At 43.0% G+C, this 17,700-nt stretch overlaps 1 protein-coding gene across 2 annotated transcripts in view; it reads right to left on the bottom strand.

Moving 5' to 3' along the window:
• Positions 1 to 2,048: 2,048 nt before the first annotated feature.
• The window catches only part of kcp (kielin cysteine rich BMP regulator), a 39,214-nt gene continuing 23,562 nt past the window's right edge, over positions 2,049 to 17,700 (bottom strand). The window contains exons 26-47 of one of the 2 annotated variants that reach the window (XM_061678196.1): positions 17,611 to 17,693; positions 17,375 to 17,465; positions 16,340 to 16,422; positions 16,105 to 16,278; positions 14,706 to 14,885; positions 13,858 to 14,122; positions 13,568 to 13,650; positions 13,400 to 13,493; positions 12,046 to 12,219; positions 11,878 to 11,960; positions 11,340 to 11,460; positions 10,083 to 10,165; positions 9,905 to 10,004; positions 9,729 to 9,817; positions 9,502 to 9,604; positions 9,284 to 9,426; positions 6,437 to 6,609; positions 6,255 to 6,366; positions 4,544 to 4,645; positions 4,318 to 4,482; positions 3,171 to 3,471; positions 2,049 to 2,805 (exon numbers count right to left, since the gene is read on the bottom strand). In XM_061678196.1, the coding sequence (XP_061534180.1) occupies positions 2,585 to 2,805; positions 3,171 to 3,471; positions 4,318 to 4,482; positions 4,544 to 4,645; positions 6,255 to 6,366; positions 6,437 to 6,609; positions 9,284 to 9,426; positions 9,502 to 9,604; positions 9,729 to 9,817; positions 9,905 to 10,004; positions 10,083 to 10,165; positions 11,340 to 11,460; positions 11,878 to 11,960; positions 12,046 to 12,219; positions 13,400 to 13,493; positions 13,568 to 13,650; positions 13,858 to 14,122; positions 14,706 to 14,885; positions 16,105 to 16,278; positions 16,340 to 16,422; positions 17,375 to 17,465; positions 17,611 to 17,693 (3,023 nt within the window). In that variant the 3' untranslated portion in view covers positions 2,049 to 2,584. Of the gene's footprint in view, positions 2,806 to 3,170; positions 3,472 to 4,317; positions 4,483 to 4,543; positions 4,646 to 6,254; positions 6,367 to 6,436; positions 6,610 to 9,283; positions 9,605 to 9,728; positions 9,818 to 9,904; positions 10,005 to 10,082; positions 10,166 to 11,339; positions 11,461 to 11,877; positions 11,961 to 12,045; positions 12,220 to 13,399; positions 13,494 to 13,567; positions 13,651 to 13,857; positions 14,123 to 14,705; positions 14,886 to 16,104; positions 16,279 to 16,339; positions 16,423 to 17,374; positions 17,466 to 17,610; positions 17,694 to 17,700 lie in introns of both variants that reach the window. The other variant, XM_061678195.1, reaches the window with a different exon arrangement.

Here is a 17,700-nt window from a genome sequence, read left to right as displayed (position 1 = left end):
ATATTTTTTTAACAAAAAAATCATGTTACAAAAAATGCTAATTATAATATAGCAAAATAATTGTAATCTTATGTGAATTAACTCATACTTTTTATGAGGGAAAAAATAGACATATTGCAAAAGCAAAACCACAATATTATGAACATTTGTTTTCAATTTTATGAAAATAATTTGACAAGAATTAACAGGTAATTCTACAAGAAGAAAATTGTAATATAAAAATAATTGTAATATTACAAGAATAATGGTAATTCTATAGCAAAATACTAATACTGTATAAATAAAATCATAATTTTATGAGAATCAAGTTGTAATTTTACAGTTCGTCATATTGCAAAAATAAATTTGTAATATAACAAAAAAGTATTGTAACATTATGTGCAGTAATTATGCTACAAGAATAAAGATGTAATTTAATTAAAAATACTAATATTGCAAAAATAGAGTTGCAATATAACAACAAAATAATTTTAATATCCCCAGTATTAATAGGCACTTTTACGAGAAAAAATTATAATATTGAAAACATTTATTTGGAATGACAGAAATACTTGTAATATTGTCAAAATATTTTTTTAACCTTACAAGAATAAAGAGAAGCTATGCTAATATTGCAAAAATATAAAGTTGTAATTTTACGAGCATAAAGTAGTAATTTAACGAAAAATAAAGTCACAATGTAATGGGAAAGTAATTGTAATATTACAAAATGTCACTTTATGAGAAAAATTCATAGTATAGAAAATATAAAACGATGCAATAATTTAACAAAATAAAGTCAGAATTGTGTGAAAAAGTAATTATACAAGAAAAAAAAACATCATACTGCAAAAATAAAATTGGAATGTAACAAGAAAATAATAGTAATATTACATGAATAAATTGATAACGTTGCAAGAATAAAAACTAATAACATTGTAATAATTTTAAAAAAAAATCGCAACATTACTAGATAGTTTTTCATAATATTACAAGAATAAATTCAGAATGTTTTGATTATTTAAAAAAAAAAAACATTCCAGGATTGAAGTGCAAATGTTGCGACTTTTTTCTTCTGGTTTCCCTCCCAAACACAAGTTTACGTGTAGGTTGTTACCTTCTTCACGGCCACGCGCACTTCATCTACACTACAGGCATCACGAAACACTTTGCGGTAGAGCCGACTCACGTCCTCGTCGGAGAACGAGTCTCCTTCAGACTGGTGCGCGGCTGCCATGAACCCCTATAAACAACGACAACATGGAGCCTAACACAAAGGCCCCCCCAAAAAAACGACCTTACTGCAACACCTGCGAGTCTATGAATTATACAGGCTGTTGCTCTGGTTACCGCAGTCACCAAGAGGACAGCAGGATCAAGTGACAAATACAGTGCAGCAGAGCTTCACCCCCATTATAGGCTGAGTTACAAAGGGGATAAATTAGGTTTTTTTTTGGTGCACATTTATTAGAAATGAAAAAGAAAATTAATCCCATATACAGAAGTATTCACATCTTTGTCCTCCATATTTTGTTGTCATCTTTGGGCAGTTCGGCCCGTTCGCCTTTGCACCATATTTCAAGCTCAATCAGGATGTACGGGGAGCTTTCTCTCCCGATTGCGTAGTTTTGATGGGGGGCCAGCTCTAGCAAGAGTCCTTGTGGTTCTGAACCTTTGAGAATTGTTCCTGTAGCCTTCCCCACATCTCTGCCTTGAAACAATCCTGTCTTGGATTGGACATCTAAAACAATTCCTTTGGCGTCATGTTTGGTTTGTGCTCTGACATGCACTGTCAACTGTGGGGGCCTATATAGACAGGTGTGTGCACATGTGATTTCTTTATTATACATTTGCAAATATCTCAAACAAACAAAAACCTCTCCCATCTATTGGTGTTGCATGTAGAATTGTGAGGGGGGAAAGTGAATCAATTTTGGAATAACACAATGTGAAGCACTGTCAGTAATTTGCAGATGCACAGTATGATGCACCTGAGCATAATACCTTACTATACTACATAATCATAATAATAATTCATAGACAATGGACATTAGCAGTAAGAGCTTTATTCATTGAACAACAACCAAAAAACAACAACCTGAGATAATGTGCTTGAAGAACACGTATGTCCATTTGGAACACAGTATATAAACACCATATTTTAGAAATGTGTGTTAAAAAACAAAAACAAAGTGAACGTTCAAGTTAAAGTATTACACCTTGTGGTCTATAAACGGCACTGCATATTCAGTCACTCGGTCGAAAGCGGGCAGCACGATGAAGTAGCGGTTGGTGCGTCTGCCTCACCGTTCTGAGGTTCGGGGTTTACATTTCGGCTCCGGCCTCCCTGTTACTACTTTGCAGTGGAGGTTCTGGATGCTGCGGCTTCCTCGCACATCCCCAAAACGTGCATGACTCTAAATCGTCATGAGGTGGAAATGCTTGTTTGTCTCTATGCGCCCTGCGATTGGCTGGCCACCAGTCCAGGGCGTACCCTGCCTCTCGGCCAGAAGTCTGCAAAGAGAGCCTAGTGAGGATAAGAGCTTTAGAAAATGGATCGCTTCAAGGATGTCGACTGCAGCCTTTTGTCGTCTGACTGAAAGTGTCACGACTGGTTGCCGTGGATGATCTTGGGGCACTTGCTGGGATGGACGCAACGGTTGTTGTGCAGCACCAGGCCGGCGGGGCACTGGCAGCCGGGCACGCAGGGCTTGAAACAGTGGCTCTCGATCAGCCCCAGCGGGACGGCCGCGTTGAAGCAGGTGACGGGGCACGGCGGGCCGCACTCGTCGAACACGAAGCCCCTCTCCGCCGGGCAGCCCACCGCTGTGGGCCGCGACACACACACACAACAGGAAGCGCACGTTGCTAAGGGTCACTTCTTTCAAAACGTACAGTATGACTCCGTAGCCTCCACTTTTGAGGGCAACAGGAAAACGGAGCTCTGCGACAAAGCGGAGACTGTGGAGTCGTTAGTTTATCTACATGTGGTTAGGTTACACATTTTCCACTGGGAAAACTAACATCTCCGTAATCCCCACTTTGCTGCAGCATTCTATTTTCTTGCTGCCCTCAGTCTCTTCTTAGATAAAAATATGGGTTTTCCTGACCATTCCACATGCCTAAAAACTCCACACCTTCACCATTTTCTGCTTTTCGCCCCCCCCCCCCCCCCAAACTTTGCAACTCACCGCACAGCGAGGGTCCCCTCCACTGCAGGACCACCCCGGCCTCCCGACACTGTCCGGCGTAGGCCTCCAGCACGTCGCACAGACACTCGTCAGTGTTGGCCCCGCAAGCGCACAGGTCGTACACGCAGGCCGCGTACCAGGCCTCGGGAGGCACCACGCGGTGGCACGGCCTGAACGCGGGCGACTTGAGTTCCTTGCAGCGAGCGTTGGCGCTTTTGCGGGCGTGGTAGCCCGCCTGCTTGCAGGGGTCCACGTCCTCGCCCGGGCGGCAAGAAGCGAGGGAGCGACTTCCGTTTGTCACCTATGTTTACAATAAAGCATTTCGTTAGCATGGAACATTTTATTTAATCACTATTAAATTATATTTGTATTATTATTGTATTTTTTGTGAAAAGTGTTTTATTTTATTATTCATTCATTATTGCAACCTGACTGTTTTGTTGAACAACTTTGATGGTACATATACAGTATCATAAACACATAAAGATGCATAAAGATTTGTAGTTATTGTATGTTTTTTGATTGTGTCCTGGTTTGCAAAATTGTGTGAAAACTAAAAGAGTTTTGAGAACATAAAGGAAATTAGGCACGAGTGGTTACCTTGTTAGCCAGGGTTGTTTAAAAAACCAAACAATTGTCTCGACATCTTAGTTATCACCCAAAAATATTTTTTTAACAGCAACATATTTTTAGGAAAAAAAAACCCCATCTAATTTTATGTTATTTTTGTAATGAGATTCAAATAACAATCTAAATATATGAACGTCCTTTTAAGATAAAGATATGATACCAAGTTTCTTCTTTTTTCCACCCAAAGACAGCTCTCTGGTTTTCATGTCGGTTACCCCTCGAACTAGTAAAAATCTAGTCTTCATAGGCAAAATCCAACCCAATTTAAAACTGAGCAGACATTCAGTATTTGTTTGAATAATAGTCAGTATGGATGTCAAAGCTAAATGTTGTTCGTGTCCAGCAAAATTGAAAGAATTGGCCTCGCATAGAGTTCGTCTAACTGTCCAAGTGTCCAAATTTAGAGGGAAAAGGACATTTGTGTCCAGAATGTGAGACAGTACAGTGTTTTCAGTCTGTAACAAAAATAAAATACTTGGCCTCCCTCACATACTTTGAATACTTTTTTTTGTTTTACCCTCCAGCTGTTGCCGAAGTCCGCTTCCGACAGGCTTATCTGTCCGCTGGGCATGCGCAGGTCATCCTGGTGGTAGTTGTTGAAGTTTCCACAGAGGCCGCAGGTGTGTCCCTTGTAGGAGCCTGGAACGCTGACCTCCAGGTGGGAACGGCCGTTCCACAGCACCTGGACACCAGCGAGCTTGAATACCGTGCGTCGTTCATCTCCAAATATTACAAGAACAGACCTTGAGGCCGATATTGGTGTTGAGCAGGATGCTGTTGGCCTTCCGTTCCACGTAGATGTACGGTTCCTTGAGGAACGGCAACGTCACCGTCTCGTCGTCTACCTGAGGAGCACAGTTGGGCAAGACAATCATCGCCCCGGGGACACACGGTGGTACCGTCAAAGTCCGAATCACATTCAAGTCGTACGAATCAGAATCAGACCCAAAACGGGCTTCCAATAATTCATATTTCAACCTCAGTGAGCATCAACACATTGTGTATGACTGGCTTTTTCTTTGGCATTTGTTATATTAAAAAAAAAAAAAAAAAAAAAAAAAAAAAGGAGGAGCAGCGTTAATAAGGTTTGTTAAAAGCAGAATACAGCAGTACCTTAATTCATTCCGTGGCCAAGCTAGTCATGAGTTTTACTTGGCTGGCAAATCAAATTATCATTGAAATACCATGAATCCATATCAGCCTCAAAAAACACACCACTGTTTTTGTGTTTTTAATAAAGAAATATAACAATGTATAAAAACATAATCAGAGAGAATATAAAGAAATTAACTGGTTTTATAAAATGTAATTACTGTACATATTGTAGTACAGTGGAACCTCCATTTAACGGACCCTAATTTAATGGACTTGGGATTTAACGGACCGTTAGAATTTTAAGAATCGCCCCTTTCATGCACCAGTGAGGTAAGTTTGGATACACTTTAAAACTTTTCAAACATTTTAAAGTTTTGTTTATATTTATTTATAATCATTTTGTTTCTGTATTAGTTGTATTTAGCCCAGGAAAAAAAGTACAAAACAATAATGTTGTACTGTACTGGTGATTTTAGGCCACAAATAAATGCTGCAATTTAACGGACAATCTGATTTACCAGAGGACCCCTTCCCCATATTAGTCCGTTAAATCGAGGTTCCACTGTACAGTGAACTCCAACATATTTGCAGTTTGGTGTTTGCTTATTTGTGGATTTTGGGTGGGGGGGGGGTGGGGGCTAACCTCTGTTATTTACTGAAATCTTCACCCATTTGCTGATTTTGTGGTCATGCCAAAGCCAATGTAAAACATAAAAATATTGCTTGGGCACCATCTGGTGGCATCTTGCTGCGTTGAATTGAGGGGAGGCGGTATCATGGAAAGAGAGCTGACGATGATTACATTTAAATTCAACGATGATGTTTTTGTTAAAATTGTGAAAAAGAATGGGAACATGCAAGGTTTGCAACTCAAAGATAAGCTACACAAGAACTACGATATTGAATTTCATCCGTCATTTTAAAACCCACAAAGACAGTACTACAGTAGCAGTTTAGTACACCTATAGCTGGCATAACATCAACTGAGTTTCATGTTTATGGGTTGTGTGTTTGATAGAGAAGACAATAAAGTAACCCAAAATTTGGAGGCTGCATGATTAGGATTGATAACTAACGCATAAGTGCAATGTGCAAATGTATGTTGTGACTGCGCCAGATATATACGATTTTACCTAAAAAAATGACTTGGCCTGCTTGAAATTTAGTCGGATCGACTTGACTTGCCTTAATTTGGTCACAGTAACTTGGGACTTGCTTGAAACTTGAAGGACGACATGTGACTTAGTCTAACCATTGGCTTTTATTTAGATACCAATGAGCTGTTTTCAATTGCGGGGGGGGTGAGAAAACGCGTGATGTTGAAGTTTTCCACTTCCTCTCTATTTTTTCTGAACAAACCTTTACGAGCCAATCCTGCAGCAGCCACACGGTGACATCACCAATGAAGACAGTCACCTCTTTGGTCCACGACACACCTTGACGACCGCGGTCCTCGTTCGTGGCGTGGATGCTTGAAAAGCAGAGGAAAGACGTCACTGAAGTGTCACGCGCTTCTCCCGTTGCCTTGGCGACCCTCTGACCTGAAGTCTCCGCCCTTGCAGTCCTGCGCCAGGACGTAGGTGCAGGCTCCCTGAAAGTGGAGCATGCGCCCGTCAAAGGTGCGGTAGTGAGGGTCGCCGAACGCGATGCACGTGGCCGGCCGGGGGAGGCAGTGAGGGCAGCACAAGCCTGGCACCACTGACAGCATCTCATCCTAGCGCGCACACACACACACACACACACACACACACGCACACACACACACACACAATGAAGTTAGTGATGAGACTGCAGATGTGCCTAATCAGCGTAAACCCTCACCGATGGGCCAATCTCCATGATACTTTATTTACATTTTTATTTATTTTTAAATGGTCAAACATTTTAAAAGAATGCTTTTCTCTTTGTCAATTTGAAACACTAACACTGTTATAAAACCCCGATTTGAAAACCTAACCCTATTTTCAAACCCTACTTCCTAACTACCTACCCTAATAGCACACTAGCCAACGACTTGAATACCTTCTACTGCAGATATGAAAAGGACACTTTCACACCCCACACCCACCGAACCGGACCACCGACTTCTGCGTTAACTATCCGCGAGACGCATCTTCAAACAACAAAAGATTAACAAAGCGGCAGGCCCAGACCATGTGTCCCCATCCTGCCTCAAAGTCTGCGCGGACCAGCTCGCGCCAGTCTTCACACAGATCTTCAATAGATCTCTGCAACTGTGCGAAGTACCATCCTGTTTCAAACGCTCCACCATCATTCCAGTCCCCAAGAAGCGTACAATCTCGGGTCTAAATGACTACAGGCTTGTCGCCTTGACATCTGTGGTTACAAAGTCCTTAAGAGCGTCACAGGTCCCCTGATGGACCCCCTGCAGTTTGCCTACCGAGCGAACAGGTCTGCGGATGGTGCAGTCAACATGGGACCGCACTTCATCCTAGAACACCTCGACAGTGCAGGGACCTACGCGAGGATCCTGTTCGTGAACTTCAGCTCAGCGTTCAACACCATCATCCCTGAAGTCCTTTCCTCCAAGCTTCTCCGGCTCAGCGTCTCACCCGCCATCTGCCAGTGGATTTCCAGCTTCCTGACGGGCAGGACACAGCAGGTGAGGCTGGGAGAGACCGCCTCATCCACACGCAGCATCAGCACTGGGGCGCCCCAAGGTTGTGTCCTCTCTCCGCTGCTCTTCTAGATCTACACGAACGACTGCACCTCAGCGCACCCGGCTGTCAAACTCCTGGAGTTTGCAGATGAAACCACTGTCACCGGCCTCATCAAGGACAAAATGTACCGGCATTACCAGATAACTCGCAACCCTTTACTAGTCAGTGACTGTTTTTTTTTGTCAATGTCTTTATGTCTCAAAAGTGTTCTCTGTCAATTGACAAATTTCTGTTGTCGTACTAGAGCGGCTCAAATTCCTTGTGTGTTTTTTTGGACATACTTGGCGAATAATGATGATTCTGATTCTGTTTTGATACCCTTATTTGAAACCCTAACCCTGTTTTCAAACCCTACTTCTGTTTTGAAACCCTAGTTTGAAACCCTAACCCTTTTTTAAAACTGTAATTTGAAACCCTAACCCTGTTTTTAAACCCTCATTTGAAACGTTACCTTGTTTTGAAACCCTCATTTGAAACCCTAATCCTGTTTTAAAACTCAACTTTGAAACCCTAACTGTTTTAAAACCCTAATTTGAAACCCTAATCCAGTTTTAAAACCCTACTTTGGAACCCTAACCCTGTTTTCAAACCATAATTTGAAACCCTAACCCTGTTTTTAAACCCTACTTTGAAACTCTAACCCTGTTTTGCAACCCTACTTTGAAACCATAACATTGTTTTTAAACCCTAATTGGAAACCCTACTTTGACACCCTAACCCTGTTTTCAAACTGCAATTTAAAACCCTAACCTTGTTTTTAAACCCTAATTTGAAATCCTAACTCTGTTTTGAAACCCTTCTTTGAATCGCCAAATAAACTAAATGATTAAATCATCCATCCATTAATTTTCGGAGCCGCTTCTCCTCACTAGGGTCGCGGGCGTGCTGGAGGCTATCCCAGCTATCATTGGGCAGGAGGCGGGGTACACCCTGAACTGGTCGCCAGCCAATCGCAGGGCACTTACAAACAAACAAACAACCAACCAATCACACTCACAGTCACACCTACGGGCAATTTAGAGTCTTCAATTAACCTCGCATGCATGTTTTTGGGATGTGGGAGGAAACCGGAGTGCCCGGAGAAAAACCACGCTGGCACGGAGAGAACATGCAAACTCCACACAGGCGGGGCCGGGGATTGAACCCCGCTCCTCAGAACTGTGAGCCAGACGCTCTAACCAGTTCTCCACCGTGCCGCCAATTAAATCAGTCGTTGTTTTAAATTTGCTCATTTGTGTTCTCAGAGTACTTCACGTCTACTTATCAAATAATCTGACAGTGTCAAGTTACCACGTTTGCTTGTATACTCTGACGACTAAGGGTGCTGCGCGTGAATTTGGAACAATGTTTTGACATGAAGTATTTGATGTTCGAAGGGTGTTTTTCAGCCAATCAGAATCAAGTTTTCACCCAAACCATTGTATAATACTGTGTGCATTGTTCGCTGTGCTTCCAAGCACCTTAAAAAAAAACACGGATCGATCGATTTTTTTTAATTTTTTTTTTTATATTCATAATTTTTTGTTTTAGAAAATACAGCTTATTGTCACAGTCTTGGAAACGAATATTTTCCGAGACAATTCCATTTTCAGATGCGGAAGTTCAGGAAATCAAATTCCATACTTTTCTATACTTGCGTAGGAACCCTGGGTCTTGGTCCCTACCTTGCGAATAGCGAGGGTTCACTGTCTTTTCGCATTGACTGACCGTATTGCAAGTAAGGGGAGGGCAGCGTTCACTGTGACAGTGCACGTCTCCAGACATACACGTGCAGCCGGTGCATTCGTCCACCTGCCACTGCTCGTTGGACAGGTACACCGTGCCCTGGTGCACACACGACACGCCCCAGTCTACAACACACACACACACAGTTACATATAATAGAATCTTTGTCAACACACTCAGCAGCTGGCTGGTTGTGTTACCTTGACATTCATGGCAGCATTTCCCTGGTAACTTCACTTGTTTCTGACCATCGGGACAAGGTGCGGATGAACAATCCTCAATGATGCACTCAATGTAGCCCAACTAAATAACACGCACGCACGCACACACACACACACATACACACTCACACTCACGCACACACACACACACACACACACAAGGAGATTAGTTAATTTTTTGCAACCCTATGCATGGTGCGACTTACATTGCAGGTGCAAGTGACACAGTTGTCGTCGCTGTCCGTCCAACTGCTGCCGCTCGCCACGCGTCGGTTCTGACCCTCGATCACACATTCTGCAGCATGAGCGGCAAGCCAGCGTAATCTTAAACAAAAGTGTTCAACGAGAGATGGAGAAGGGGTGGGAGTTCCAGTGATGTCACCTTTGCACACAGGGCAGCATGAGTCTGGAGGGGTGAACTGCTCACTGGGAGGACAAGTGAGGGGGAGGCAGCCTCGATGCAGGCACGTCCATGTTAGATCCTGTACAAAACACACACACACGCTGCAAAACAATGTCAAAATATGCACATTACGTTGTATTCGGTTGTGATACGTTACCCTGCACTGGCAGGTGAAACAGGGGTTGTCTGTAGCCAGCACCTCATTGCCAATCAGCATAGGAGTGCAGTTACTGAGAGGCTCTGGACACACACACACACACACACGCACACACACAAAGTCTCAAGTCTGTGAAACCTTTGGAATTAACCGGATTTCTGTAAATTGGTCCTAAAATGTGATCTGAGCATCTTAGTCAAAGCAATAGATAAACACAGTTTACATAAACTAATATTTCACAAACACACCTTGACTTAAGAGTTTTATTTCTTCTGTGACCAAGCTTGTAACTCAATTTACTTGTGTATAAATTCCGTTTCCCCCCAATGAAATGATTTGAGATGCCATTAATCCGTTTCAGACACGCCACATTTTTTTACAATTAAGACAGCAGTTTTGAGTTTTTCATTCTCAAAAAGCAATGCCCAAAGTGAACCATTCCTTGAACAAAAAAGCTCTCAGCTCTTAACTTGAATGAAGCTAGGAGGGGCGGCACGGTGGACGTGTGTGGGTTTTCTCCGGGCACTCCGGTTTCCTCCCACTTCCCAAAAACATGCATGAATTGGAGACTCTAAATTGCCCGTAGGTGTAAATGTCAGTGCGAATGGTTGTTTGTTTATATGTGCCCTGCGATTGGCTGGCAACCAGTTCAGGGTGCACCCCGCCTCCTGCCCGATGACAGCTGGGATAGGCTCCAGCACGCCCGCGACCCTAATGAGGAGAAGCGGCTCAGAAAATGAATGGATGGATGAATGGAAGCTAGGAGGGGTTACAAAACTATCTCCAAAAGCTTTGATGTTAATCAGTCCTCAGTAAGACAGACTGTCCGTAAAAAAGAAAGTTCACCACTCGAGTGGCTGTCCAACACGACGCAAATGTGTGAAGAAAAAAAAGGAAAAAGAATGGTCCAATAATTCCTTCTGACACTTTTGCATGCGTGATCTGCAACCACAAGTTTGATTGAGGTTATTGCTGCCAAAGGAGGCTCAACCACTTATTAAATCCAAAGATTCATTATTTTCCCACCCTGCATTAACATTTGGTAAAAATAGTGAAACATATCATGGTTACGTGGTTTTAGTTTAAAACTATTTAGTCTTTCGTTGTGACTTCCTGGAGATGAAGATCAGATCACACTTTATGTCCAATTTAGAAATGCAGGTAATTTAAAAGGGTTCACATGTTTTTTCTTGTGGCTGCATATCAATATCAGGTGTTCATTCATAGTCTAATTTGTATTGTTCTGCTACTACTGACGTGCACAGACAGGACAGCAGGCGTCGGGTCCGGAGAACAAGATGTTGTTCTTGGGACAGTCCACCAGACTGGGACACTGTTTACGGTAACATCGCAGGTGCTGCTCTCCGTCTGGCATCACCTGAATTCACACACAGCGTTGCGTTACTTATTACAATTTCTATAATTACCGCAAAGGACAGTCTGCTACTTTTCACACGGTGTCTCGAACAGTATTGAACACCGAGACAATTCAAAGCAAACTGCAAGCAGAATTTTCCATTCTTAATTCCTTGAAATGATCATCAAATTTGGAAAAAACAGTTTGTAAAAAAAAAAAACAGTAAAATATATGATAAATACAATACATCATTAAAAAGATGTTCTATTGATGTTTGACCTGGACAAATCAAATTATATGATGATAAGTATCTGTTTTTCTGGAAAACATAACAAAAATTGACAAAAGAAATGGACTGTTTGTAAAAAGTGTCCTCCAATTCTTAGATGACCCACATAAACTAGAGAGTGGTACTAAAATGTCCATGTTTTTTCCTACCTCACAAGTGCAGACCTGGCAGGGGTCTCCAGCCGGATGGAAGCTGTCTCCTGGGCCATACACCCTGCCCTCAAACACACAGTCTCCCCCCCCCCAAAAAAAGCCCATGACACAGTAAAACACCACAAGATCGCAGACCATCTCGTTTACTCGACTGAGTTGTCTTACCGGCGCACACGGGGCAGCACTGTCCTGGCACTTTGATGAAGTTGCTGCACGGGGAGAGGCAGTGGATTTCAGAGCAGGTCGTCACGCCGTCCACACACATGCAGCTGCGGCAGTGGGACGAGTCGCCGAACCAGCTGCTTCCCTCCGCATACTCGCCTCCGTCGTACATACAACCTGGCAGTAGACAGACATGTGACAGCTTCATCTTACCGTGCTGCAAGCGGTGGGAAGGAAAATATGAGCCTCTGAAGGGAACTCCAGTGAAAGGAACTCTCAATGCTTCAGCATACCAAGAGATTTTGGACATTTCCAACTTTGTGGGAAAAGTTTGGAGATGGCCCCTTCCTGTTCCAACATGTCTGTGCATCAGTGCACAAATCAAGGTTCATAAAGGTTCACGGATGATAAAATTGGATATGGACGAAACTGACTGGCCTGCACAATCCAGACCTCAACCTTATAGAGCACTTTTGAAAGAATTAGAATGGAGACTGAGAGCCAGGCCTTTTCATCCAACATCGGTGTTTGACCTCATAAATATGCCTCTGGAAAAATGGTCATAAATTCCCATCAACACATCCCTAAACCTTGTGGAAAGCCTTCCCACAAGAGTTTAAGATGTTATAGCTGCAGAGGGTTGACCGATGTTATATTAAACTCTTTGGATTAGGAATGGGATACCACTTAAATTAATGTGAGTCAAGGCAGGTGAGCGAATATACATGTATTTTAGGCAATATAGTGTATCTTATTTTGTAGTGATCCAGACCAAGAAAGACAGGCAAAACAATTGTGTCTGATGGCAACGTTGATAAGAAGCCGTGTCAACGAGCGTAAAGCTAGTTTACCAGTGCTGCTAACGGTACAAAAGGTGAAAAAATAGCCAATTGAATTTAATTTGAATAAGCTAAAGCTAAAGTATAATATATGTCTGTTAAATAAAGGCAATTTCAGGTGGAAATAAAACCTGTTTCCTGAAATATTCATCTCAGAAACACAAAATTCGATTCGCTGGTGTTACTTACTTAGTGTTTACGCTTTGTATCGAGATGCCGGCTAAAGTTCCACTGCGGGTCCCTGCCGTTTCAGTGAGTTCAAGACTGCAGAATCTGCACAGCGCAGTGTTTTCTTTTGCATGTTGTTTTACAACATCTGAGGTCTTTGTGGTTGATGAGGCCAAATTGAATTAACATTGAGTTAGAGAAGAAGATCTTGAAAATATGGTCTTGAGAACAGTCTCGAGACCAAAACTGGTCTCCGGTATTACGACGACAACAACTTGGTCAAAATAGGCTCATATTTGTACTTGTTATTTCCCCCCAGTGTGTGTTGGTGACCATGTGCTGGCGTTTACCTCTGCAGCGAGGACAGCAGGCGGTCGGCTCGGTCAGCTGATGCATGCAAGCCAGCTCGGGACACTGTGGAGTGGAACACTGCACCTCTCCAGCCTGTAACATATGCAAAACGTCAGCCCTGGGAATTTTCTGCCATTTTAGTGGCGGGAAGGGACAAGAATTCCCACCTGACATGTGCACGTAGAGCAGTGGTTTGACATCAGCGTCCACGTCTGTCCGTCACCGTACTCCTGTCCATCCAGCATACATCCTCACAGCACAACAACACAATCTGTACACTTGTTCCACACTTTTAAATGGATTCATAATGCCATGGTCATTCCCCCCCCATAACAAATGAATAGCTTTTTGGGGGCCTTAGCGATTTTTGAAAGTGCGTGTAATTTTGGGCAGCATTTCAGTTCGCCCTGCCAGTCTATTACCATGATAGTTTAAACAAGTGCAGTACGTGCAGTACCTGCGCACTCAGGGCAGCACCGTCCCGGCACAGTGACGGCTCGGCTGCAGGGCGCTGGCGGGCACACGAGGGGCACGCAGGTGACCGTGCCTCTGACGCAGGTGCAACGTTGGCAAGGTTCGGAGGAGGGCGCGAAAGTGATGCCGTGGGCGCGGATCACGCCCTCGTACAAGCAGGAGTCGCACACGGGACAGCAGCCGTCGGACGGGACGGGGTGGGAACACAGCACGGGACAAGGTCTCCGCTTACAGTTCACCACCTCCTCCTAAGGGATGCAGGCAGACCGTGGTCAATGATATCCAGCTTCATGTCCATGTACTAGTATGCAATTTGTCCTCACTAGTAAGAAAATTCAGCGCACTAATACAGCTAGGGCGCTCTTGTAGAACAACGGCCTTACTAGTAATGTGTTTTCCACGACTGTATGATATTTCAGCTTTGGCATACTAATGGCACAACTATGGTACTAGCGAGGCAAAACTGTGCTAGTTGACATCTGCGCACTACTAGTACTACTAGTGAAGAGCTAAATGTTAATTAGTATAATGTTATGTCACTTCTAGTACTAGTAGCATGCAAATGTTAACGAGTGTGCAGTTTTGCCTCACTAGTAACATGCAGTTGTCCTACTAGTATGCCTAAGTTGTGCTACGAGTGTGCTAAATATCATACAATGCTGGAAGGTAGTAGTGGAAAAACATTACTAGTAAGACACACTCATTCTACTAGCGCCCCCTAGTAAAATGCTCGGCTTTCGGCAGCCATCTTAACGTCTATGTACTAGTCTGCTCAAACGGCTTTCCATACGCGTCGACAGGCTGGAGGGTTCTTGTAAGTGTCAGACTGACCAGACAGGAGCAGGAGGAGCAGGGGTCCAAGGGCGAGGGGAAGGATGAGCCCGACTGATATTCCCTCCCGTGATGTCGGCATGTCCCGGTGCAGACGGGGCAACACTCGCCCGGGGGGGTCACCGGAAGCAAGCAGGCGGCACTTGGACAGGACACGTGTGAACACAGCACACCGCCGTTCTACACGCACACAGACACGCAATAAATCTAATATGGTCTAGTGGGTCTCAAAGTATAGCACAAGTACCACTAGTGTTCATACTCCCAGAGGTTTAAACCTTTTAAAATACATTATAGTAGATGTTGTTAAAGTTCAGTTCAGTTGTATTAAACGTTTAAGTACTTATACATTTGCCTATTTTTTTTCATATATACTTAGGCTTACTACGTTAATGTATTTTGTTGGTCATTATGGTGGTACTTGGAGAGTTAATTTTTTTTGGAGCTGGTAGTTGCTGTAAAAAAATTGAGAACGACTGGTCTAGATTGGTTGATCTCAAACTATTTACAGCACTTTTTTACGATACCAGTATGAGTATTCCCTCTGAAGTACCAATGTTATTGGTACTTCAGAGGGAATACTCATACTGGTATCTGAAGTACCAATAACATTGGTACTTTAGATAAAATTGCAATTAACATAATGACAGAACATTTTGAACAGACCTTTCTTTCTTTCTGACGCACATGATTAATTCGCTGATGCGTCAAACAGCCTAAGTATAGTGCCAACTACTGGTGAGGAGGACTTACTCAATGTCAATTTTTTTGCCATAAGTATCGGTGGCTGGTATTGGCAGCCTTCACAAGTACCCGTTACCTTCAAATAAGGCCGTTATCGGCCCAATATCGCCAATCCCTCATTATGACCAACATTCAAATACAGTGAGTGTTAATGTGGTCATGCAAATCAAGGCAGATATCTTATTATTAAAAGGTATTTCATGTTTTTGTAAGCTTCTGTAACATGATACGTTTGAACATTAATGCTGCGCTCAAATATAGGAAAATGAAAAACTGCACCTTAATAATGATTCAATTCAAATGAGCTGCAAATAAAAGTTACATAAAAATTGTAGCAAATGGGTTGTACTCAAAAGTTAAATACAATTGAACTAACTGTATTTGGAAAATGTGCTGTACATGAAAAATAAAACGTACTGTTCTGGATGCATAGCTACAAGCTTTATTCGAATATATTTGATTGCATTCCATACTTAAAAATATTGTAAATTGGAGTTGTGCTTAATTGCGTGACTAATTGAAGCCTAGACTCTACGGTGTACCCCGTTGCTCACCCAAAGTCAGCTGGTATACGATCCAGCTCAACCGACACCCTAATGAGGACAAGCGTTATAGAAAATGGATGGCTAGAGGAATCCAGAATGTTTGTACCAACCAGGCAGGAGCACAGCTGACAATGGTCTGCTGGATGCCGGAATCGTTCTCCGTTGAAACAGTTCCGTCCCTCAAAGTTACACCCGTCGCACACGCCGCACGCGCATCCGTCCAGCGCCGGATGAGAGCAGGACACGGCAGGACATTTTCTCTGTGTACAAACCACCTCGCCCCTCTGAGGAGAACAACAATGAGCATGTGCACGATTTAGTGTGTATGGTGATTGTTGTGCTCACTGAGCATGCGCACTCCCGGCAGCTGCTTTCTCCTTCTGCCAGGGTCTGTCCGTCGACGTAATCCACACCTTGAAAGTGGCAACCTGCACGCACGTGGTGAAAAGGAGGGAGGAAGAGATCACTTTGACAGTAAATCACTGATTAGCAGAGATGAAAACAGCAAGAAAAATCCGATTAAAATTGAATTCCTAAGGCAAAAGCCGGGACCCAGATCCAGCCTTTCACAGCTTTTGTTTTAGCCCCAATAAAGCAAATAAAGTACGTCTACTTCATGTTTGTTGCAAAAATGATTTGTTCTTTTTATTTTGGTGGAAATCTGTCAAAAATTGCAGTTTTTCTTTACAATTTTTCGACGATGGGAGGAGCATATCAATGGGGTGCAAATGAAGCGAATGCGCGTTCAGTGTGTATACAGTAAATAACCCTGCGATCAAACTCTTGCATGGGACGCAAGTCTGAACATAGGATCGAAGGACACGGCGTGGCTATGAAAAGTTGGCCACCGCAGGCTTCTGCACTAGCAGAGGCCGTGATATGGACCAATCATAGCCAAGCTGTTTTCCATATTTAATTTGGGGAAGATGAGCGATCCACTCAGAGCAAAGCTCATTTAGCTAGAACAGCTTTTCAATTTATTGAAAAAAAAAAAAAACAGCTTTTAAATTTATTGTTTTCCATTTCCAACCAAAATTATCTTGCAAACCTGATAAAATGACATCAAAGATTATTATTAAAAAAAAAAAAAAGAACTGATGGAAGAGGACCTTTAATAAATAAACACAAAGTCATAGACAACCACAATGCATCCCACCATCATAGATATCCTCCAAGTTCTTATGGCATATTTTATGACCTGTATGAAATTACTTCCTCAGAGTAGCCCTCAAGTTGAATACAAACGTGTCGAATACTCACGACACTATTGAATAATTATTCAATGATACATGGCAATATGGTAAGCGTGCACTTGTCGGTGCTTTTTCACTGTCATTTATCATACACAGTATGCAACGTATGCGCCAAAGGAAGACATACCGTCACACACAGGGCATCCACACGTATTTGTGACAGGGTGAGGGCACAGCGTCACTGGACAAGACTTTTTGACACAGCGCACACTGCCAGTCTAAAAGTAAACGCACACATTTCATGTTGTGTGAAGAGGTAAGACAAAGGTGAAGGTATACGTACTTGTGTGCGTGCGAGTGTGCGTGTGTGCATGTGTGTGTGTGTGTGTGTTTGTGTGTGCGTGCATGTGTGTTTGATGCTACCTGGCAGGTGCACTCCGAGCAAGGATTCCCCGGTTCAGGAATGGACTGTCCATGAGCGAGCACTGCTCCATTGTAAAAACAGCCTGACAA

Source organism: Phycodurus eques, chromosome 5 (genome assembly GCF_024500275.1).
Source record: "Phycodurus eques isolate BA_2022a chromosome 5, UOR_Pequ_1.1, whole genome shotgun sequence".
Classification (NCBI taxonomy): Eukaryota; Metazoa; Chordata; class Actinopteri; order Syngnathiformes; family Syngnathidae; genus Phycodurus; species Phycodurus eques.
The sequence above is the reverse complement of the archived record's forward strand: the minus strand, read 5'-3'. Positions and strand labels throughout refer to the sequence as shown.